We start from the raw sequence: 25,464 nt of genomic DNA on the forward strand, positions 1-25,464 counted from the left end.
ATTTAATGCTGTGCGTGATTAGTGTGGCAATTCAAAACACTTTATGTACAAGTTATTCAAGGACTACAGCATGAAAATAAAATCTGTCTTAATTGTGCTGCATTCAGGTCTCAAAAACCCCCAGAAAGTCAGATTTTCACATCTGCCCACCAGATGGTGTACTATCCATGAGATTTCACTGTGCTCTTCATTCAAGAGTACACTTTAAGCCAGCCATTGTTTAAGCTACATTTGGTTCTTGTAAAAAGTGTTTTTGCTGCCACGCAAATTACTTTTGTTGATAGAACAATGCCTCACTATTGATGTCAATAGATAACCGCAGAACCTTACCACAGGTTTGCTACCTGTCACAATGATATCCTGAAGAACGCTAACAAAACTGAATTGCTTTACTTGGAGCTGATAGTTCAAATCAAAAAACGTGACTATTTCTAGATGAATTGTACCTGTTTACATGAATAGCCCATTGTCTTCAGTCATCTTGGAGCCATTAGCCAACATTGTAAACTTTTAAGGTAAATTCTTGACTGATTTCAAAACATCGTTCTATAACTTATTAAATGCCACCACAGTCCAACTCTACCTAACCTTCTTTGATAAAGAAACAATCTGTCCTGTCTCCATTTCCTATTGGTTGGATTAATATTAGTCTTTTTGCAATTGTCCTTCATTCTGAAGTATTAACATTCTCCAGCTACTGCCTGAGGTTTAACATGGACCCAAAATGTCGATTCTACTGGCCCTCAACTAGCTTGACTGATATGTAATTATCTTCACACCTTTCCCACTAACAGTAAAAAGCTGTCTCGCTCACCACTGTGTCTAATCAATTATCAACGCTTACCTCTAATCGTTGTGCCAGATGCTGGCCTTCTCACAATTCCAAAGTTTAAAGAACTCGGTGCCCAATTAATTGTGCGGTTGTCTCCCTAGCTTTGTCACTGTTAACTGTCACACCTCACCTGAAACCCAGACTTTCCCCTTTGCCTTTCAGGTTGTCTTTGGTTTTGCTTATTTTAACACTTTGATATCCCAGGGTGGCAGTTCCGGTTTGGCTGCAGATTTTGCAGGCTTCTTCCAGTGCTTGTATTGGCTTACATCCAGCATCCCTAACAGGTGTGTGTTAGACAATTTTAAATGGACTGTTATGAGGGTCTTTGTGCCTTGCTCACGGTCCATTGTTACTTAGTCCTGAACTGGATGCGTGGGTGACAATATGGGTGGATATATAATAAATACAAATAAAAAAAAATGCAGTATCAAAATCAATTCTGAATGGCACTAACCACACATTATACCCATTTTGCTACAAAATTAAAAGAACACACCATTTGAGATGTGCTTGGTTATAAAGCACCTTTCACTCTGTATCCTCATAAATGTGCTGCTTTTCTGCCTGATGTCTACCACATCCCAATGGCTACAGAGAAATTTCACAGGAAGAACTTACATTCGGCATATCAATTTACATCATGTCAACAAATTAATTTCTAATTAAACTCATCCCTAATCATGACCGTATTGTTATTTTGACTTTTTCCACTGCCAAAATTCAGTCAGCATATTAAGTGTCCTACCAGGGACAAAAACACACTGGACCACTGCTACACTACATTAAAGGATGCTTATCGCTCTGTCCCTCGTGCTGCCCTGGGACTCTCTGACCACTGTTTGGTTCATCTTCTCCCGACTTACAGGCAGAACTTAAGATCTGCAAAGCCTGTGGTGAAAACGGTGAAGAGATGGACCAACGAGGCAAAGCTGGAACTACAAGCCTGCTTTGACTGTACTGATTGGAGTGTTTTTTTGAGTCTGCAGCGATAGACCTGGATGAGCTTACTGACACTGTGACATCCTACGTCAGTTTTTGTGAGGATATGTGTGTGCCCATGAAAACTTTTCGCACATACAACAACAACAAACCCTGGTTTACTACAAAACTCAGGCAGCTTCGTAAGGCTAAGGAGAAGGCCTACAGAAGTGGGGACAGAATCCTGTATAATCAAGCCAGAAACACATTGACAAAGGAGATCAGAGTAGCAAAGAGGTGCTACACTGAAAAGCTGGAAAATAGGTTTACAGCCAACGACCCTGCATCAGTGTGGAGAGGTTTGAAAGACATCACCAACTACAGGAAACCATCCCCCCATACTGAAGAGAACCATCAACTGGCCAATGAGCTGAATTTGTTCTACTGCAGGTTTGATAATCCTTCTTTCACACCTCTCACCCACGCCAATCAAAATACACTCCCAGCACTCACTACCAAGCCCCTGCCCCTCCCCACTGACACCATACCTGCACTCAGGATCTGTGAAGGGGACGTGAGTCAGCTCTTCAGGAGACAGAAGATCAGGAAGGCACCAGGTCCAGATGGTGTGTCACCCTCCTGTCTTAAAGTCTGTGCTGATCAGCTGGCCCCCATATTCACACAGATCTTCAACAGATCCCTGGAGCTATGCGAAGTTCCCTCCTGCCTTAAGCGTTCCACAATTATCCCGGTTCCAAAGAAAACCTCCATCGCAGGGTTAAATGACCACAGGCCAGTCGCCCTGACGTCTGTGGTCATGAAATCCTTTGAAAGACTGGTGTTGACCTACCTCAAGGACATTACAGACCCCCTGCTTGACCCCCTACAGTTTGCTTACCGAGCAAACAGGTCAGTGGATGATGCAATCAAAATGGGACTGCACTACATTCTGCAACATCTCGACTCTCCAGGGACATATGCTAGGATCCCATTTGTGGACTTCAGTTCGGCGTTCAATACTATCATTCCAGAAGTCCTCCACACCAAACTCACTTGGCTCACTGTACCAGCTCCTATCTCCCAGTGGATCAAAAACTTCCTGACAGATAAGAAGCAGCAAGTGAGACTGGGAAAAATCACATCCAGCACACGAACAGTCAGCACTGGCGCCCCCCAGGGATGTGTCCTCTCTCCTCTGCTCTTCTCCCTCTACACAAATGACTGCACCTCAAGAGACCCGTCTGTTAAAATCCTGAAGTTCGCAGATGATATGACAGTCATTGGCCTCATCAAGGACAGTGACGAGTCTGTATACAGACGAGAGGTCGAACAGCTGGCCCTCTGGTGTGGTCAAAACAACCTGGAGCTGAACAAGCTTAAAACTGTGGAGATAACAGTGGACTTCAGGAGGAGCCCCCCAGTGCTGCCCCCTCTCACACTACTCAACAGCATTGTGTCTGCTGTGGAAAACTTTAGGTTTCTGGGATCCACAATTTCCCAGGACCTAAAGTGGGAACTAAACATAAACACAATTGTTAAAAAGGCCCAGCAGAGGTTGTACTTCCTGCGCCAGCTCAGGAAGTTCAACCTGCCTCAGGAGCTGCTCATCCAATTTTACTCTGCAGTAATCCAGTCTGTTCTCTGTTCATCTATCACAGTCTGGTTTGGCTCAGCCACAAAACAGGACAGGAACAGACTTCAACGGGCAGTCAGGATTGCAGAAAAAATCATTGGTGTTGATCTGCCCTCCATTCAAGACTTATACAGATCTCGAGTCAGGAAACGGGCAGAAAACATCATTGCAGACCCATCACACCCTGGTTACAACCTTTTTCAACTTCTTCCCTCTGGTAGGTGCTACAGAGCACTGTACGCCAAAACTACCAGACATGTGAACAGTTTCTTTCCTCAGGCCATCACTCTCATGAACACTTAAGTCAATCTCACAGCATCAGGGACAATACTAGGTAAAACCGGAGTCCAATTCCTTGTATGTGTACATATACTTGGCCAATAAAGCTGATTCTGATTTTGTTTTTTTCAGATTGATAACTTGCTGTAATAATATCTGCACAGTAAAGCAGAATGGGATAGTGCACTCTGTAAATAGTGCAATATCTCTTAAAGATGGAGTGAATTATTATTAAGAAGCTTGCCACGTTGTACTCATGTTGCACTCTACTTTAATATGTCATTGTACAGCTAGCCACTTCCATACTGCCTGAACAGTTATTGTGCTCGTAAGAATTACCTATAAACACTTATGAAATCACTTTAGCTTTTTTCTGTCCAGTGCCTCCTGGCTCAACAGAACAGGAAAACGCCAACTTATGATGTACCTTTCGACTCATTTTGATATCCAATTATGCAAGATGTCAAGCTTTTTGGGGTTACCCTTTATTTTTGGCCCTCTAGACCCAAAAAAAACATTTAAGTTTAGGCTATTTTTGGACCATATTTTGTGCAGGAAATTATGCTTTAATGATTAAGAGTAAACCAATAGGCGTATTCAGCAAAAACGATCAGAAAGACTTGAAGTTGTGCATGCCACATCAACCGACCCCAGGGGTTCACCCCCTGAGATATGAGGGGTCAAAGCAACTCCTTTTCATGAAATTTTAAACTGTGTATTTAAAAGGCTATACTTCAGTTTAAAAGGATGAACTTTCTCAATTTTTTGGTAGGATTTTAGTATTCCTTTTTTTCTTACATTAGGTTCTGGTCGCACATGATGGCAATCACCGTGGAGGAGGGAACCAAGACAGCAGTCAAATAGTTTTTCATGGTCCTGTAAATACTCACATGCTGAAGATTACACACTCAATTATATCATTTCCATACAAAGTGTGTATCCTTTCCTAAGTAAATAGCAGAATTCCAGTTAGCACTACCTAATTTTCACACTGATGGATAGGACTTTTTGAGAGGAAATTAGAATTCAGCTGACCTCCATCTAATCTGCTACAACAGAGTTAAATGTCCTTGCTGCCCAACAACAGACTGCATCCAGATGTGCTTGATGTTCTTCATAACTAATGAAACTTAATCCTTTTCTGAATTTGCAATGAAATCACAAACAAATACCTCCTGCAAGTGAGTGCAGAGGCCTTCCAAATGTAGAACAAATTGCATTCTTCTGAGGGATTAGTTGATGCGGTAATTATGGCTTTAATATTCAACCCAGCAGGCAGCATGTAGTGCAATAGAGAAATTTATAGCAGAACCCTGCAGCCAAGGTTTTGATGGCATCATGAGGACAATAACCCCCCACCCCCATAATCCATGCAAGTTGACCAAGGAGAGAAATACTGATGTGATATAAAGTGACAAGCGTAATATAGGACAAGGGGTATTACAAAATTAATTACACAGATGCCCCCAGGATGTGTTGAAAGCAGACAGGTTACTGACCTGCTGACAGAAGGTCGCTCTTGCCCTGTCTTAACATGGCCTTTTCTCTGATATCCAATGTGTGTAAGATATTCTGAGACATGACATATGAAACAGGATGAAATAGATGTCTTGCAACATACAAGATGTAAGAGAAAAGAGGCGCGGAACACAAAGACAAGCTGTGACAAGGAAAACAAGAAAATGTTAAGGCGAATGATGAACTGTACATGATAAAATGCAACAGATGACACACATAAAGCGAAATGAGACAACATAAGATGCAAAAGATCCAGGTGAGGTGGGTTGGATTAAACACAAATGATAAATAATATGACAAGAAGATGCATGAGACTAGACGAATAAAAAAGTGGGAGTAGCGCAGACTAGTAATAAATAACCAAGATATTGGATAAGACACAAGCCCCATGAAGCAGTGTATTTGAGACAACTGATGAAATTAAACAGAGAAATCAAACAGCCATGACAGACAAAAAGACAATCATCTTTAAACAAAGTGAGACATGAGTATAAAGAAGAAAAGCTGATTCAAAGGGGAATACACAGGATGACACAAAACAAAGTACTTGATAAACGAGGCTTATGAATCAGTAAAGGAGACAATGTGTATGAGATAAAAGCTCCACTGTCAAGGAAAAAGACCCTAAACAGATTCTGAATATCCTAAAAGAAAAAATCCATACATTAGAATGATTTTGAACCATATACGTCCGTGTGCACTATTTACTGCAAGCATTTATTGTATAATTAAACCTTCAGTATCTAATAGTGAGACAGGATATGCAAATTATAGCCCCCCTTAGCATATTTTTCTGCACTCTTTTCCTTCCTTTCTCACACCTTCTCAACAATTTCTTTTCTTTTCGGGCACCACTGCTGAAAACTGGCAATGAAATCCCAGTGGAAGAACCCCAACACCCTTTCTCCTAATTACTGTAAATCTTTTTACAATTTAGTTATCTTGGAACCACTGAGGAACAGACAGCTGCTGTTGGTTTGGTTGAGGGATAGATGGCCAGGCCTAGGTAATTCTTTCTTCCTTCCTTTCTTTCTTTCTTTACTAGGGGTCTTTGCACGTCTGGGTCTTCTGGAGGCATGATTTTTTTTTTTTATGCTCAACTATAAATTTTATTTTGTGTTTGTCAAGTACTGTTTCATTTTTGCTCTTTATTTTAGTACAGCTGTAATAAAAGAAAAAAATATGTAACATGAAGTTATACTGTATATCCTAGGGTAGTATATAGACTTAATGGTGCACTGAGAATTTTTCATTGTACAATAACCTGGCTATCTAAAATAGCAGCAAGGGAATGAGCTTGGGAGGAGAGGAAGTCGGTGATCACAGTGAACAGGGAATGGTGGAGATGCCATAAAGGCCCTTCCTCCTCCACTGCTCTAATAATGTAGAAATCAGGGAAATGCATCTCCTTAGATGTATAACTTGTATTACATTATTGTCCTTTCTAAATGGTAAAAACAACAGTAGCATTCTCGTATGTATTTCCCAGCCACAGACTAAGGGGGAGTCAAAACTTCACATTCTTAAACACTATGTTATCTCTAAATTAGAGGTCCTCAACCTTTATTCCTCCATGGTCCCCCAAAGAACCACAAGATTATGTGAGGGGGCCCCCCTACAAAGGCCATGATACAGTTAGGTCCATAAATATTTGGACAGAGACAACTTTTTTCGATACGCCCTGGAGAGTGTTGTTCACTTGGTTGGCTGTTGTGAAGGGGTTTCTCTTCACCATGGAAATGATTCTGCGATCATCTACCACTGTTGTCTTCCGTGGACGTCCTGGTCTTTTTGCGTTGCTGAGTTTACCAGTGCTTGCTTTCTTTCTCAGGATGTACCAAACTGTAGATTTTGCCACTCGTAATATTGCAGCAATTTCTCGGATGGGTTTTTTCTGTTTTCGCAGCTTAAGGATGGCTTCTTTCACCTGCATGGAGAGCTCCTTTGACCGCATGTTATCTGTTCACAGCAAAATCTTCCACATGCAAGCACCACACCTCAAATTAACTCCAGGCCTTTTATTTGCTTAATTGATAGTGACATAACGATGGACTTGCCCACACCTGCCCATGAAATAGCCTTTGAGTCAATTGACCAATTACTTTTGAGCCCCTGAAATGAAGGGATTGTGTTCAAAAAATGCTTTAGTTGGCTCACATTTTTATGCAATCGTTTTGTTCACCCCACTGAATTAAAGCTGAAAGTCTGCACTTCAACTGCATCTGAGTTGTTTCATTTAAAATTCATTGTGGTAATGTACAGAACCAAAATTAGAAAAAAGTTGTCTCTGTCCAAATATTTATGGACCTAACTGTATTTAACCTCTTGTATGCTTGCTGTAGTTTTGAGAAAGGTGTTTGTTTTTGAACTTGCATTTATTAACAAAACCATTTGGAACTAGTGCTATTGCACTACCTGTATTTTTTAAGCATAATGCAAAATTAAGAAGCTATTTCAAAAACAGCCTGTGTGTTTTTATTAAATATTTTATTAGTGCCTCAATTTCTTAATCATATAATAATAATAATAATAATAATAATAATAATAATATCTTAATAAAACAAGATGCCATTTTTTAGTAATAAATAATAACCAATAATTACCAAAATGGCTGAATTTGTCACTGCAAGATTTTGGAAAACAACCAAAGTCGCTCACTACTTACATGGATTAAGAATTACTTGTTATATTACTGTATGCATAAAATCATAATGTAAAAAATAAAAAATAATTTAATAAATGCAGAATGAGTCACTTCAGACATGTTTTTCAGAACTTCAGATTATAGAAGTTACTTTGTTATTCTCTGGATTCCGTACTGGAGTGTTTCTATCAGAGATAGTTACGTTTAACACAAGTGGAATAGCAAATGTGTTTTCTCTCTAAATCAAATCTAAGGAAAAGACAAAAAGAAGTGTGGTGGCAGCAGTCAGGTAAAGCTGATGCCACATTATCTGACTTTTAGTCGTGGTGAATGTTAGATTTGCTGACTGTAGTTACTGATCTTGTCATTGCACCATATCAGTTTAACTGACTGAAAATCGGTGCCAATGTCACATTTCCTGACTGAGTACCAACATTCCAGCATACTCTCCCCTTTTTGTGAGAGCCAATAACATGCTGCCAAGCAGAGCTAATGCCATGAGAAGCATTAACAGGTTAAAGTGTTTAAAGGCAAGTTAAGACGCAGTTTCAGCCCTTTTTTCCATTCTGTTTTAGTATGTGAAGCATGAGACATCAGAAAGACAAGCTATTCTTCTGTTTGCATATTTCTTGATGCTGCATTCTATGCATTATACTTCTCAATGAGCTTTCATTGGTTGTCAGTTCTCATGCATACAGAGCCTGCCCGTACATCTAAAGATAAAATCAGACTTGTTTAATTTTGCCAGAGAGAGCTGCTAAGTATGTCACATTAGGAGATAAGATTCATTATGAGTGAGCACAAGTATACCGACAATGGACTGGCATCCAGTGCAGGAATGCTTCCCACCTTGCACCCAGTGCTTGAGGGATTAAGAACTGACATCCTTAGACCTTCAGTTAGATACACTGCTTATCAAATGGATAGATGAAAGATGAGAAATAAAAAATATGATATATTCAGGTACATACTGTACATACTGCCATAACCCTACTTTATAAGGTCCTTCACATATATTACCTTACCAAAGCACTTGGCACATAGACTACAATTGATAACACATTTTTATAACAGGAGCCTTAATGTGTGATTTATTGTGGGTCATGCTAAGTCAGTGACAAAGACTGAATGTGTGACAGATAAAAGACAGAGATGACACAGTAAGAATTATGAAACAATGTAGGAGGTTGGAAAAAAAGCAATTAGGTGGAAAGATGAAATAGACATGAAAGACAGTTTAGACAGGAAGGACGAAAGGATGTGACAGGAAAAAAATGCTCATGATACTGCATCGCTGAGTATGAAATTGTATTCAATAGGTGAACTACAGATGGTGTCTACAGTGCAAAAGCAAAAGTGCTCCATGACTTAGCAAGCTGCCCATACATAGCCCTCCCCACCAAAACAATGTATAAAATGATGCAAAGCAGACAGTAGGTTACTAAAAATATTTAATTTGAAGAAGCCCTCACACTCATTTTAGACAACAAAAATCAATTGAACTCGCCAGTCGCAGTCACAGTCACAGTCACACTGTGCAAAGCACTTAAAGGATACCATTGACATATGGCTGGAAAATTCCGAAAGAAATCACGCACACATACTAAAGTACTATAAAAAAAATGGTACACAGGTAATTAATGATTCTCTTATTGTTATCGTTATCTTATTACTTATTAAAAATTCATCCTTAAACTATGACTATCTTAATCTGGGTCTAAATAATGCCCAGAAATGAAGAAAAATTAACTGAGTTAAGGCATAAGGACCAAATAGAAGGCATTTGTTTTCAAAAACCTGCTTTGTTAAATGAATACTCCACCCAAAGTGATATTTTTGTATATGTTACTTACCTTATAAGGTTTATAGTAATAGCTGAGAAAAAAAAAATCATAATGATGGAAGATGTTTCTAATAGAACAAGAGTCTAAGGTGACCAATGCTGGACAAGAGGAAATAGTATGAAAAATGTCCATGACAAAAAAATTTAATGTTCCTCTTGTTACTAAGATAGCTTCTCTAACCCAGCGGCCCTTTTAGCAAGATTTCCTTTCCAATCACTTAAATTTGAACTCAGCCTGCATATCTACATTTGCCACTCTGGGTCTGTCCTATGCAAATTGCTGAGAGATCATTGCTTTAACGCCAACTGAACCTACCTCTCCTGCAATGAAGAACAGCAGAGGTGTCTCCTCTTCTTTGGCCTTGTACTTGGCAATAATTTTTTCGGCGATTGGCTGAATGAGCTCCTTGGCTGGTTCAAGCTCTCCCTCCTCTTCGGCATCTGCATGGCAGAACACAATTTTATTGGCTACCCCAAGATGTTTATGAGGATAGTCAACACTCTCTTATAAAGAACTCCTTTGCCCCCATTAGTAGTGTGGAGATATACCCAACCACAAATGTGTGCAAGCTATCTACAACGCCACGTGTGCGGAAGTCATTCTGTATTCAAAAACATTGTGACCCACTGTAGAGGGATAAAGGCAGAAAAATCTGTTCTAGACTGTTCATCTGGTGAACTTCCACATGGCAATAAGGCCTACAAGCCATAAAAAGGAAGGCAAATGTCAGTGTGGATATAGAACTAGTTAAACATCTCTCATACTCACCCACAAAGAGGACAAGGCAGGGCCCCTCATTCAGCTGCACAGCGTTGGATTCATTAAGCTCCAGAACAGGTTTAGGGTGCCAGGGAAACTCTCGACATCCTGGATCATTGAGCACCTCGACACGACCCTGGCGGGTGATCAGTTTTCCCTCAGTGTCCAACAGAATCAGTGTAGGAATACCTTGAGGTGAAAATCACCAGACAAAATCATTAGAGGGAGCATCAGTATTAAGTAAGAAATGCCACTCCTGCCCATTTTTAGGCTACTACTGCCCAGCTGGCTATTTAGCTGAACAGTAGAAACTGTTGTTTCTAATTCCCACCACTCTACGTATGATGTCTGAGCTGCTGGGAGGGGGAGGAGACACTCTGAGTGATCCCTCAGCAGAGACACCACGTAGCTCCTGAGCAATCATTTGTCATTTAATGCTTACTATATATATATATAATATATAATATGTAGGGAACTTTGGGAGGATGTTAACAATCTGATTCACTCATCATATCAAGCAGAAAGAACTGCTATAATGATTCATTTTAGGTTGTTCAAATCCTTCAGTTACTGTTCTGCAGTTTAACTTTCTTAGGATTACATTTTTTCTCAAAAAATGTAAAAAAGCATTGCATTTTTGGGCTTAAAAAATGAGATTTTTATTAAATCTCATCTTTCTACTGTAAAACATGCCAAACACTAAAAGTACAAAGTCAGAAGTGTAGAAAATATAATAATAATAATAATATGAACAGCACTCTGCACATGTATGAGTGACATGGGTGTCACTTTCGGATTCCAAGAATCACTTTCAGTTTCACTGTCCATTTCATTTTCACTGCCCGAAGACAGATTCACCTTGTCATCAGTGTTGATGAAAGGCATTTGTTAAACGCCATTATGAGGCTAGGAGAAGATGCATCTACGCCATTGCTTGGATAACGCTTGGGTCTGACACTTACGCAAGACACGTCTATACCATTGCCCAAGTAATGCTCGGCACTAGAGCTATTGGCATTTTTACAGCCTGAGTGATCCTTGGGTCTTATGCAAGATACATCTATACCGTTGCCCGAGTGTCAACTTGAGACTAACGCTTTTAGCACTGTTTTTACAACACGAGTGACATTCGGGTCTAACACTAAGGAGGCTAATTAAAAAACCTAGCAGCGAGGATCAAAACTAGAACTAGTACATATGACTGACTAACAGAGTTACCTTTAGAGACGATTTTACAGAAGTCCCTTTGACATACATGACTCTAGCCCCTCTTAACTGAGAGACCTAATTTAGCCTATACTCTACACCAAACACTATGATCTCAATATGGAGGTTTGCCTAAAATTGCATGGATATATAAAATAGTGTACTGTAATGAGCAACAACCTTTAGCTATAGGACCCCAGAGGTGAAATGATCTACCTACAGACATCATTCCCAGCATTTAAATCTCAGCTGAAAATCTATTTTTGTATAATACAGTAATGTCACAGTTCATACTGTTTTTAACTTCACATTGTCTTTTGTTGGCTCTTATTCTACCTTTGAATAAATGTGCTGTTACCAGTTTTCATCAGACCTATGCATTGTAGAGTGTCACAATGTAGCCAGGGAGGGTACTGGCTGACTTAGGACATTTGGAATTTGGGATTGAACTGTTAATGCATTAAGAAACATATTAAAAATACACATTTGGAGATAACACTCTGATGATGCCATTCACATAGCAACACTCTTATGATCAAACATTAATTATTAGTGCCATGGACAAGCTCTTAATTTTTTTGTAAAATCAGTAATGAATGTCTCACAATCATGTGTGTGCTGATTGTCTAATAGTTTGATCAATTTCAGCTTTACTTTTGCTAATTCACATTTCACACAATGCGTATAAGCATTATTTTCAGGTGAGCTCTATGATCTACTGATTCAAGAAGGTCTGAGGACACCAGTGATATCTTGGGCTTAACCAGTGAAACTATTTCACAGTCCGCTAACCCCCCCACTATAAAAACCCGCTCTAGGGCAGGTGCAATTTAGATTGTGTTTTGAGATATAAACCAGTGAGGTTCAAGTTTTCCTTAAAATAAAAGCTGTTTTTTGACTCCTGCCTCCTGGAGGGTGCAGCCAGACCCCTTGTTAAGCTTCTACAAAGATTCTTTTGTACTGTCAACTCTCTTCTGTCACTCCGCATTCACTCACCTCACACCCAGTGTAATACTGTCAAGTAAGTCCCAAGCTCCAGGGACAGCACTCTATGCATAACTAGCACAAAACTATCAAGGGTCTCAATCTGGGAAGGACAGTAGAACTGAATGCTACTCAGGTCAGAGAAACTGAACTGCGCCTTGGGGCTGAAAATGATCTCCCTTGTCAACCACACTGAGCAATGGAATACAGGCTTCAGGGGTTAAACCTCCCCTCAGTTTACCTGGGAAAACAGGCTGCAAATACTAAAATTACCTTTTTTTGTCTCAGAGCACTAGCAGAGAACAGAGGTACAAAAGTGACAATCATGTATCGTCCCAACTGACCTTCAGCTGGCGCTAGGATTACAGAACTCAGGAGTGAAAAATCATCTGTCCCCATAGAGCAAAGATGTAACTAGGAATGCAGACCTTGGATATGAAGAACAAGTAACTACTGAAAATACAGGCTTCTTCGGGAATGTAAATCACCTCTCCACTCACAAATGGGAATACAGGACAAGGACTGTAAGTAATACTGTGAAATGGCCCCAGGTCCCTCCTTCACTACTCAACACACCAAAGCCATGAAGAAGGCATATCAAGGTGACTTGAGACTGTAAGATTCCATCCTCCTTCAGAAGAAGATGGTAACTGGGAACACTGGCTCCAGGACTGAAAGAAACAATTCCTCCCATCATAAATTTTCTATAGTAGGGGGAGAGCAGAGAATGCAAGGCTTAGAACTGAAAATGGCTTCCCTATTAGAGTTACAGAGGTACTAAAATTTCGACTTTGATACTAATATCAGTTTTTGAATCTTAGTACCAGTACCAAAATGATACTGAAGCAAGTAACAGATAATCCCCCTCTCTTCCCCATCTCCCAGCAGCTTTGTTCCCCTGGCTTACATACATGCGTGCCTCTCTGCTCTGCTGCACTCTACTTATCATTAGGAGGAGGAGGGTGGGAGGCAGCGATGGTGTTTATCCCTCTCTGTGTTTCTAGACCGATAAAGTACATTTATTATATTGAACAGTGGGAGGAGTGCTGGTGTGACCTTCCTGTGGTATTGAGCCTGGTAATACACGTATAGTATATCAAACAGTGGGTATGTGGCAGAGGCATGTTACACTCTAAGAGTTCTGAATGTGCCGTTTAATGATAGAGCACAAGGAGCATGTAAACTAACATTTACTTAAGGTACCAAAATTAACATAATGCTGGTATTATACCATTTCAGAAATTGGGTTTTCAGTACTTTTTCTATCTGTATTCTTCACAAAACTATTCCCTATTAGGGAAGAATAGCACTGGGAACAAAGGCCTCGGGACTAAATTTACTATCTACATTTTCCAGTTACCACTCTTATTTTTCAACAAGGTGGTAACTGGGAACACAGGATTAACAGTTACTTGGAATAATCAGTCCCCACTGACTTTTTCCTTCCATTGCAAAGCTGCAACCAATAGGGGAGAAAAGCCAAAGCAATTTAATGTGATTTCCGCCACTGTAGTGCTCACAGATGGCTGGAAAAGTAAACTCTACATTCCATTATAAGATGCAGGGTTGTAAATGGAAACTGAAGCCTGAATATAAATTAACCTCAGTATCCTCCTTGACGACAACAGTAAGGCTATAACTTGAAGCACAATCCACTTGTCATGTTTCAGCCGGGGCGTGCTCCCTGGATAATGTTGTGTTCTTAAGAATTAGTTATGAATGATTTGAAATCACTTCAGTTCACCAGTACGAGAAAACCCTCACATGTGATATGCCATTCGATGTGTATTAATGTCTAGTTAAGCAAGACATGAAGCTTTTTGGGGTTCCTCTCGACTTTTGGTCCTCTAGGCCCTAATCTTTAGGCAATTTTTGGGCCATATTTTGTGCAGGAAATTACACCCGCATGATAAACAGTAAACCAACAGGTGTCTTCAGCAAAAATTATCAGAAGAACTTGTGCATCAACCAACCCCAAGGGGCTTACCCCCTAATGTGATACAAGGGGTCAAAGGTACTTATTTTCAAAAAGCTTCGAAAAAATGGGAATCGTAATATAGGCATGGGGAGTATCATTTTATGCTATTTCGAGGATGCTTACCATGAATGAGAAAATATTTTTGATATATGACTCTTAGTGTTGGTCCTAGCCCTCTAACAGCCACTCCCAGAAGGTTAAAAATGACAAATTTTAAACATTGGCATGTCAGGCATCATTTTAGAGAATTTCAAGGTCTGAGATTATGAATATGATATTATTTTTCATTTGTGATCCTTTACCAGGGCGGCACGGTGGCGCAGTGGGTAGCGCTGCTGCCTCGCAGTTGGGAGATCTGGGGACCTGGGTTCGCTTCCCGGGTCCTCCCTGCGTGGAGTTTGCATGTTCTCCCCGTGTCTGCGTGGGTTTCCTCCGGGCGCTCCGGTTTCCTCCCACAGTCCAAAGACATGCAGGGTAGGTGGATTGGCGATTCTAAATTGGCCCTAGTGTGTGCTTGGTGTGTGGGTGTGTTTGTGTGTGTCCTGCGGTGGGTTGGCACCCTGCCCGGGATTGGTTCCTGCCTTGTGCCCTGTGTTGGCTGGGATTGGCTCCAGCAGACCCCCGTGACCCTGTGTTCGGATTCAGCGGGTTGGAAAATGGATGGATGGATGGATCCTTTACCAGGGATCGAGCCCTCTATGGACCTCCATCAGTGGGTGAAAAACGACAAATTTCTAATACAATCAGGAATAGTTAGACTTTAAACATTTAAACTGAAGCACACATTTTAATATTACACATACATGATGTACCTATTCCTGTTTATTATGTATATGTATTATGTATTTGTCATGCGTTTATTATATTTTATATATTTTTGTAACCACTGTTCTATTTAATTGTTCTTTACCATCTATATTTTACTTGTTCTTCTGTGTCACTTTTGTTTTGTGGTTAGAACTAAAAGAGGCGGAGCCTTCCTGATATCACAGCTTAAAGACTGCCCAAGCCTATTTATTGTGAGGTTGATGAGAAGATTCTTTAGTGGTTCACTGTACTTAATTTTTTTCCAAAAAGCATATTATTTCATAAATATTGTCTTTTTCTAGCTATTGAATTCTTTGCTTTTGTCTTGGGTTTATGATTATTGGATTTTGGAAAAGGATTCGTTTATTATGGTGTGCCTTTTTCTGGCGTTAGTTATTTTTTGCAATTTTCTCAAGCCAAAGGTTTTACAGTTCTCTTTTCTTGAGAGGTATTTTCGGACATTTAAAGTATTCTATATTTTAAAAGCTTGTTTTCCATTTTCTTGGGCCTGGATAGGTTGAAGACTGCCCATAAAGTTTGGGGTCAGCCTGCCTGGGGTGAGGTCTATCTGAAGCAGGCCAATGAAGACTTTGACTTGGTTCTGTGGGTCTTTTGGAGGCCTCGCGTTCTTGTTGCTATTTTATGTGCTGTTGAACATAACACCACTACAGCAGAATATAGGCCATGTAATTCAGTGTAATATTCCATCCCAATACCGGTACTTTCACTGCAATCACAAGTTTTGAGATTAAATCTAACCCCTTCCTCCCTCTTCTACCACCGAAGGGGGTGCTATAATTGGGCACATTGGCCTTGGGGCATAATACTCTTTCACTCTTAAATATTATTATATTATTCAACCTTTATATTGCAACAATAAAAAGCCACAGGATTAAATATAATCTTGAATACCACCACTGGATGCAAAGTTGCAGAACACAAAATAAAATGTAATACCCCTACCTTCCCCACCTACTGGAATATAAACCTCTAATCTAAATATAGTAACACCCAAGCCACTAGGCCGTAAATGGGAGCACAAGCTGTGAGACTGAATACAAAGAAGTGCTATAACTACCATCACAAGCTTCAAGACTAAACGTAACAACCCTTGTATCCCAGGGCTGTCCACCTTCTATTTCATGCTGTAGCCAGAAGTCAAGCCTCAGGGAACACCCGTCTCTTGACCGCCCTATTATGAGCTGCTGCAGTTTGAATGCAATGAAGTGCTGCCAAGCATTCCCAAACAGGCCATTTTCTGGCTGTCTCATCCCCTTCACCCTAGAGCTCAATCACCATCAGCTGCTCTCCCTGTGTGTGATAACAATCTGAAGCAATTTGCTCAAAAGCCCTTATCGGTAAGAGACACAGTGTACACAGAGCGCTGCAGTGTCCGATGGGTTGATGACAGCGTGGCCCAGGCTTGTTCAGCACACATTCCTGACATTCTAACAGCGCAGTGCTTGCATTCTTTGCTACACTGAACCTTACCAAAGTAAAAATAAATAACCAAACAAATAAACACAAACAGTTTGAAAGATTCACTCACCTTGTATGCCATAGAGTCGATTGAGCCGAGACCTTCGACCCTCATCAGAATATGGTACTGCCAGCCAGGGCATCTCACTAAAATACTGTTTAAACGAATCTTCTGACCTGACAAATGGAGAAGTATTCAGTAAAGAGAAAAACAAAACACAAACAAACATCAGAAACAATTTTACAGATGTTTTTTGCTAATAGCAGATGGATATATTTACATATTAAGCATTTTATTATATTTCTTTACAGTTTAGAACTTAACCCACATACAAGTAATATATTTAGCAGAGTTTGCAAGTGACATGTGCTTTAATTAGTAGCCACATTATTGTTTCCATCTTTTGCAAAGATATGTGCCAGAGGAAGCTGCAATATTACCAATGGGTATATAGGGACTCACTGGCTGAACAGCATGTCTCCTCATGTCAAACTGGGTCAACTCAATCAAATCTGCACAACACAAATGGGTGTGAAAGAACATGCAGAGAGTCAGTGGCAGAGATGAATTTGTACTGGGGAACATCTATCAGACCACATGAAGGTGAGGGGATGTGGCACAAGGAGCCGAATACTGAATTAATATTTTTTAGGTTTAAAGACACTTTTACAACCTGAACGTGTATGATGGTGGTTGGTATCAACTACTCAATCAGTGGCTTAACTGGGACATTCCGGCTTTAATGATTGTTTCCACTGTGCACTAAGTTTCCACTGAATCACACTAAGAGATCTGAAAACATGTTTTAGAAGCAAAGACTGATTGTTCCCAATTGGATTCTAAAAAGGAAGTTCTCAGCGTGTCAAAGCATTTATGAACTGGGGTACATTAGTAGTCCAAAGCTGATCTGGAAGCTTCTTTGTTTCAAACATTTTTCCATCTGTGCATCTCAGTATCCTCTGAAGGACAACCAAACCTAAGTAACAAACAACAGTTGCTGTTGCTTGGGCTCCTGAAAATGGGCACTTGTGATGCTGCTATGGAATGAACATCTTACATGCTAGGGGCATAACACACATGAACAAAGATGGCTTTTTGACAAAGATCATCCTGGTTGCAAGGGTCATAGACTTTTCAAAGTTGATGGAGATAAACCCCTCATGTATCTCACCTGTCAGCACTAACAAACACAATCTCAAACTTCTTTCCTGACTCCTTCACCATACCGTATGACTCTACAAGCACTCGTGTGAGACTTCTGCATGGTGGGCACTAGGAGAAGAAAACTAAAAAGGATTAGTTGCAAAAAAATAAATCAGAAAAACAAACAAAAAATATGAACCCACATTCTCAGAGTTGAGATGAAAGAAGGCAATAAACTGGTAGAAAGAGGCACATGTCCAGGGACTGAAATCACATACATAAACAAAAAAACTGGCCCAAGAAGAAGACTACAACTCCTAGCCTTGAGGTCATGTGCTGTTTTCTCAATTGCTTAAGGTTAATGCACAAATGGCTGACCTACCATAATTGCTAACTCTTGGAAAAGAAAAACAACAGTCACTAAGCTAATGTAAAGAACTCTGAATTTTTGAGCCTTATAGAGCAATGGCCAAGTGAAGGCATCTGCTGCTGTGATCTGCTAGCACCAAAAATGGCATTATACCATTAAAGCTAGAAATGCAGCATCGGGGTACAATTACATTAGATTTATATTTTCCACCTTTAATACTCTTGGTACAACATGTCTATGAGGCCAGACACTCATTCTGGTAAAACAAATCAGCAAATAAAGTGTGGCAAAGATCACAATAGCTTGCTGCAACAACAAAAAAAAAAACTCTACATTCGCCTTTATATGCATCTTAGATATCTGCTTCTACACTTCAAACCTTTGTGCCCTGTGGTCTTTGCTACTTGAGAGGTCATGAGGATGGAGTAAATAATTTGCAAGCACCTTGCTGAAATACAGCATGTGCCCATCATCCCACTGGCACAAGGGCTCAACAACAAAACAAATATCCAGACTTCCTTCAGCTGAATGAGCAGGAAAGAAATGCATTCTTATAGTTCTGCGGTGTAAGCTGGGATGAGAGCAATACTACTTCATCTCACTTTAGAAGTTAACAAGAAGCCGAGGCCTGCTGATTTATAGCCAAGATGCTCTAAGTGCACAGAGAGGGGAGGCCCCAGGGTCCAGCACTAAATCATTTTATTAGATTCCAGGATATCCTTTACGACAACCGGTACTTCAGTTGATCTTCATCCAGCTGCAAAGCGATTAACCATGTCTATGAAGTTGCAATTGGCTCTGATCTATTTATATAAGCAAAATATCGATACTCATCACTCCACCTCTTTTATTGATAGACCACAAGAAATTAAGATGAAGCAAGTGTTTTGAGCCATGTTGAAATCTCGAACAGCCAGCTCAAGCACTTTGAAAAACATTCTGTCAGGTTGTGACACTGACCAGTATGTCTCTATGGTCCTGTGTTGTTAATGTGTGTACCCCCAAAGTCAACACTCACCCAGTGTGCAGAGAAATAAACCCCGACATAAGATCCTTCCAGCGTGCTGCTGTCTGTAGACTGTCCGTTCTTTCTAACCAAAGGTCCAGCCACCACCTCACCAAAAGGCTTGGGTCCCCATGGAAATTCCAGACCTAATGGAAGGACGTAGAGACAGATTGTTGGAGACCAGAGAAGTGACATTAAATGAGCAGGTTATCGAACCCATGCTCCTGTCTACTTAGGCACATGTTTCAGGCCAGGCTGCTTATAACTCCATGAAGTAGGCCGCTCCTGAAAAATTCTCAAATTGAAATTAGAATCCCAAAAATTTTACCTGGGAAACAAAAGCCATTGTTAAGAAATCTCCAAGGAAATGCTGGCAAAAAGATACCCAAAGTGTGAAGAATACCTAATGTGATTGGATACACATTGTCAACATTAAAGGTAGACACCATTTTCATAGCTTCACTAAAATTCTACAGCAGTTGGCAATCTAAGGTATCTAAGTCTTGGAGCAGGAAACCTCCCTCACTACATCCCTGGGAAAGTGGTGGTGAACTGGAGACATCGATCAGGTGCTACAGTCTATCTCAGTAGCTTTGGGTACATGGCAGGAAGTGATCCCGCCCAAATCATGTTCACCTTCACTTAGTCATAATCTAGTTTAGACAGAGAATCAAAAGGATCTTGAAATCTTTGGCATCTAAAAAACAGTCAGTGGAGAAAAATTTAGGCAGAATCAGGGAGAATTTACACATTCTACATCTTATTGTTCGACTTTAATATTGTATAAAAAATGTATCTATCTATCTATCTATCTATCTATCTATCTATCTATCTATCTATCTATCTATCTATCTATCTATCTATCTATCTATCTATCTATCTATCTATCTATAAATATTTAGCACTCGTCACACTTTATTCAGATTCCGGATGATGCCATTTAACACTAAAAAAATCAGACCTAGGGATATCATGATCATCTCCATACTTCAGCCATTCTTACTGCCACCATGTCTATGCTCCAGAAGTCAAATATTTATATAATAAAGTCAACATCGGTGTTCAGCTGACAGCAGTAAACACGCAAAAAAACTCACTCAGTGCCGGAGACTGAAGGCAGATGGGGTGCCTCTACTTCTGGTCTCATTGCTGGTGATTCAATTGTTCAAAAACACTTTAAACAAATACAGTACACTACATATTCTTCTGCCCTACTTTATTTTGAAATTTTTTCTGAAACAAAAAGTCAAAATGCCAACGGTGAAAACCCTCTTTACCACAGTAAACTTTTACTTACAACATTTTTCTTAAAAAACAGAACTTTTAAAGTTATTTATTTCAAGTAAAATAAATCAAATTTAGTTGATTTTGGTCTGCCATGCTTTTCACAGTTAAAGCCAACCAATCATCAAATTCCTGCTTTATCCAGTTCAGATTTACAAGGGCACAGATAAATCTTCAATTCTTAAAACTCTTCTGTATATTTCTAAGCCTGATTACCCATCACTCTGTGCACACAGACTGCTATGAAATCTACCACCCACCAGGGCGTAAACAGAAACAGTAAAAGTGCAGAGAGTAAAATAAAGACCCTTATCTCATGAAAACATGTAATAAAAACAGTTAGCATACCCTTCCATGTGGAGGAAAAAACCTGACTAATCTTGCATTACATCATGTGCCTTTGATCTGTATCCCCGATTGTTTCATAAGGCACTTTGTGATGGTGCAATCTGTGAACTGCCATTTAAAAGATTTATTGATAAAAACAAAAGCAAAACAGTGCTGCTGTATAAGCTGTGGACAGGAGCCTCAGTCAGCGTCTATCATTAAATGGCAACAATTCCCCTAATATGGGCACTTGTTAAACTGAATTTTTTTTTTTTAAACGCTAATCTTTATATATATATATATATATATATATATATATATATATATATATATATATATATATATATATATATACATACAGGATTTATAAAAAATTGCAAGTTTAAGTTAGCCTGAATGAAATCACGTTTATTTTCTAGTACTTAATGTACAAGAATGTAACTTGGTAGCTTTGGAGCTTCTTATAACAGAACATAACATCACATACAGATAACATAAATAATAAACAAAAAAGTGGAAAGTGGAAAGGCAGGAACCAGCTATGGATGGAATGCCAGTTCATTGAAGAGCACATTCATGTACATACTCCTTCAGGTCCAGATTGGAATTTTAAGATTACTTAACCTGTGTTTCACTGGGGCTGTAGGAGGAAGAAAGGAGCACTGAAAGTTTAAACCACGCTGACATGTGGAGAATGTGTAAACTCCACATGATCAAAGAGTAGGCATGTGATTTAAACCAAGAACTCTAGATCTATGAAGCTAGAGTGCTGCTAACTGTACCACTGTGCCACACTGATTAAGCAGGTTTAAAAAATGGAGAATAAATAAGTGATTTTAAAGATATCAAATGCTTAATTATTCCTCATACATCTTACTATTACAACAATTTAATAATAATAATTCTTTACATTTATATACATTCTCTCACTACTCAAAGTGTTTTGCATATTGTGTGGGGAGCCACAACAACCTCCACTAATGTACAGCATCCAGATAGATAGATAAACACACACACTATGATCTGAACACGCACCAGAATGACTATAAAGCAAAAAAATGAAAAAGAAACAAAACATCTGACTTGGAAGTCACAGTCACAGTGAGGCATTATGCAGATATATTGCTGTTGGTATAAAGGAGCCCCTGTAGTGTTTCACACTTCTGCTGAATAATTCGTTGGCTGATAGTCCTCAGTGTTAGTGTTTCAGAGTGGGGATGAGCAGCATTGTTCATAATGACAATCAGTTTTGCTTTAATTCTCTTCTTCACTACGACCTCCAGGGTGTCCAGGGTGTGTCCTATAACTGAGCTTGTCCTTTTAATTAGCCTATTGATTTGGTGGGCATCTCTTGAAGTGATGTTACCAGCCTAGAACATGACAGTGTAGAAAATCCGACTGGCCATCACAGAGTTATAAAAGAGGTGAAGAATGTCACTATCCACATTAAAGGAAGGAATGCAATCACCTAAGGAAAAAAAGCCTGCTCTTACTTATATAGTTCCTCTGTGCTACAAGACCAGTCCAACCTGTCATTAATGGGACCCTCAAGTCCTTGAAGAAGTGGACCATCTCTATATCCACTCATTGAACAGTAACCGGACACAGGCTCTTTGGTTCAGCAGAAGTTAATAACCAGTTCCTTGGTTTGCTGATGCGACGGTAGCCATTTTGCGCCAGTACGCTCACCACAAGTTAGCTGTTAGGTGGTGAACAGGTGAGAGATAGGCAGCCAGTTAGAGACAGGGGATGATCAGGGGGCCAGAATGACTAGGCTGTGGTGGGCAGTTTAGCAAGGACATTAGGATACACCCTACTCTTTACGAAGGATACCTAGGGATCTTTAATATTCGCAGATAGCAGGATCTCGATTTTACATCTCATCTGAAGGACATCCCCATTTTTACAGCACAGCATCCCCATTGCTGCACTGGGGCATTGGGATCAGCATTCAGACCACAAGGTAAACACCCCCTGCTGGCCTCTCCAGCACCTGTTCCAGCAGCAACCCAAGTTTTTCTTGGTTGGTCTCCTATTCAAGTTGTAGCAGGGCCCAAAAATGCTTAGCTTTAGGTGGATGACCCGTTCTGAAATGTATGTGGTAAGGCTGCCACTTTAAACACTCAGGACACACAAAAAGCAAACGCCCCCCCCCTCTCTCTTAGTCTCTTTCTATGCCTTACATTTACATACCCAGGCAGTAACTGAAAAGTAAATGAACAGTCTCCAAATAATGCATTCTGTCCAAGTGACCTTGACTGTACTAGACCTGCTGTCTTTGTGTCTTTGCAGTCTTATCTGCTCACCACTCCCTTTAGAACCCCTTTGCTTCACATTGAGTCTAACATGGGTAACTTTGATACCTTGCTAGCCTGCCATCTAATCACACTCACCCTGAAGAATTCTATGTCACCCATTATGACACAGTAGTTGAGGGATGTCCTTTTTTATCTGAAACTAACAAAAATGAAATAAAATGTACTCAATGAGGGTCAACAAAGCTAATTGTCAAAATATGGCAGCCTTTCTCCAACACAATTCTTTACTTGTAACTCCCACAGTAGCCTTAGGCTTTTGTCTTCTGCTTTCTATTTTTGACATTTTATCTCCTTGTCATGGGAATGATTACAGAAAATATCGAGTTAAAAGAAGTATCTTAAACAAAGAAAGCTAATAGTGCATAATGAATATAATTCACATTTTGTATTGTTCAAAGCTATAATAAATATGTTGCCAACAGGTCACTATGATGGTGTAGAACATGGCAGAAATAATCAACAGTGTCAGACTTAACATTTCTAAAAGAAGAAGTGATAAAAAAATAACAGCAGATTGCACTTGAGTGAGTGCGTGCTAACTGAGAATAACATTCTTTAACTTGGGTGGCTGCCTTTCACACTACAGACGTTTGCAGGCAAGTTGTCATGCTGGGTTGGAACTAGCAGTGAAGGTGAAGCAAGCAAACAATGTTTGGGAAACTATGTGAGACAAATGTACCGTGAAACAACATGTTAACAAAAAAAATATTTCTTTAAATTGAAATGTCTTCAGTCCTGCGGTGGGTTGGCACCCTGCCCAGGATTGGTTCCTGCCTTGTGCCCTGTGTTGGCTGGGATTGGCTCCAGCAGACCCCCGTGACCCTGTGTTCGGATTCAGCGGGTTGGAAAATGGATGGATGGATGGATGAAATGTCTTCAATTGCAACCAAAGTTCCATGTTCTTCACCTCTAAACCAATTCTATCACCTGACATATAAAAACACTCTTCCTTGTGTACAAATTTTGTTTCCAAAAATCTATACTGTTTGTCATGGAGAGGAATGACAAAAAAAAACAGGTAAAAATAACTGTCACCCACCGTCAGGGTCATCCCGGACCACTAGTAAGCCATTCCGACAGACAACCTTCCCTGTAGTGGCGTCAATAAACACTAGAGATGGGATGCTGGTCACCTTGTATTTGTTCCACAATTTCATCTGTGAATAAAACACATAACAAACAAAATATAAAAGTTGAAATTTAAATCACTTGGAGGCAGTGGTGCACCTCCTACCAATCAAGAAGTCCCCCACACCCAAATAATAAGACACACATTTTGTTTTCTTGTGACTGAATGCTTTACTGTCTGGGTTGAACGTGCACATTCTCCTTATTTTTGTATTTTTGTGCAAGCTTTCCTCCCACATCCCAAAGAAGTGCACATCAGGATAATCTTGTTGAATGTGTGAGTGTGTCCGGTGCCAAGTCCTGCATTGTGCCCAACACTACTGGAATAGGCACTGACTTCCTGCAATCCTGAGGTGCATAAGAAGGTTAGAAAATGAACAGATGGATGGGCTGAGTTAAGTGTAAAGGGTAGATGGAAGCTGCCAGAAATCTTCAACAAGTAATGGCATCTATTACTGTACTGACTTTCTTTGTACCAACAATGCTTTATATTAATGTATCACCTTTTCTCATTAAATGTGTTTTCACATCACTGTGACCCTGCTAGTGGGGACCTGCTTTAAATAATTTAAATGAATGGAATGTGGTTAAAGCAGCCACCAAAACGACACCTTAGGGGACACAGTGACTGCAGACTACAATCCAGAAGCACAGCCGTAGAGCCTATTTAGAATACATTAGTCCTAGATCAACGTTGCTGAGAGACATACTGGCATGACCCTTAATAACAGGAAAAGCTCGATAATCAATTTCAGTCCATGCAATTAATCACATTCAGCTAAAGTGAAGCTTGAATTCTAGGCTGCTTCCTTTTCATCCATTTCCCCATGCCTACTAGTTACAAACATTTCATTAGACCCACCCATTTCAGGCTTGTTGAACAAAACAAGTCAAATATCTGTTTATTCCGACTCACATAGTGATCCAAAGCTGGACAAATTAATGTTTTAGCATTGTCTGCACATGGGTACTTCTGGACAATATGCACACATTAATGCTGAGAATG

General features: G+C 39.9%; 1 protein-coding gene across 2 annotated transcripts in view; it reads right to left on the minus strand.

The window, feature by feature from the left end:
• The window catches only part of nxn (nucleoredoxin), a 337,134-nt gene that overhangs the window by 10,166 nt on the left and 301,504 nt on the right, over positions 1-25,464 (minus strand). For both annotated transcript variants that reach the window (XM_051930854.1, XM_028806623.2), the window contains exons 2-7: positions 24,370-24,487; positions 19,414-19,547; positions 18,054-18,154; positions 16,952-17,058; positions 10,437-10,616; positions 9,984-10,108 (exon numbers count right to left, since the gene is read on the minus strand). In XM_051930854.1, coding sequence (XP_051786814.1) covers positions 9,984-10,108; positions 10,437-10,616; positions 16,952-17,058; positions 18,054-18,154; positions 19,414-19,547; positions 24,370-24,487 — 765 coding nt within the window. The remainder of the gene's footprint in view (positions 1-9,983; positions 10,109-10,436; positions 10,617-16,951; positions 17,059-18,053; positions 18,155-19,413; positions 19,548-24,369; positions 24,488-25,464) is intronic.

Source organism: Erpetoichthys calabaricus, chromosome 8, assembly GCF_900747795.2.
Source record: "Erpetoichthys calabaricus chromosome 8, fErpCal1.3, whole genome shotgun sequence".
In the NCBI taxonomy this organism is placed as follows: domain Eukaryota; kingdom Metazoa; phylum Chordata; class Cladistia; order Polypteriformes; family Polypteridae; genus Erpetoichthys; species Erpetoichthys calabaricus.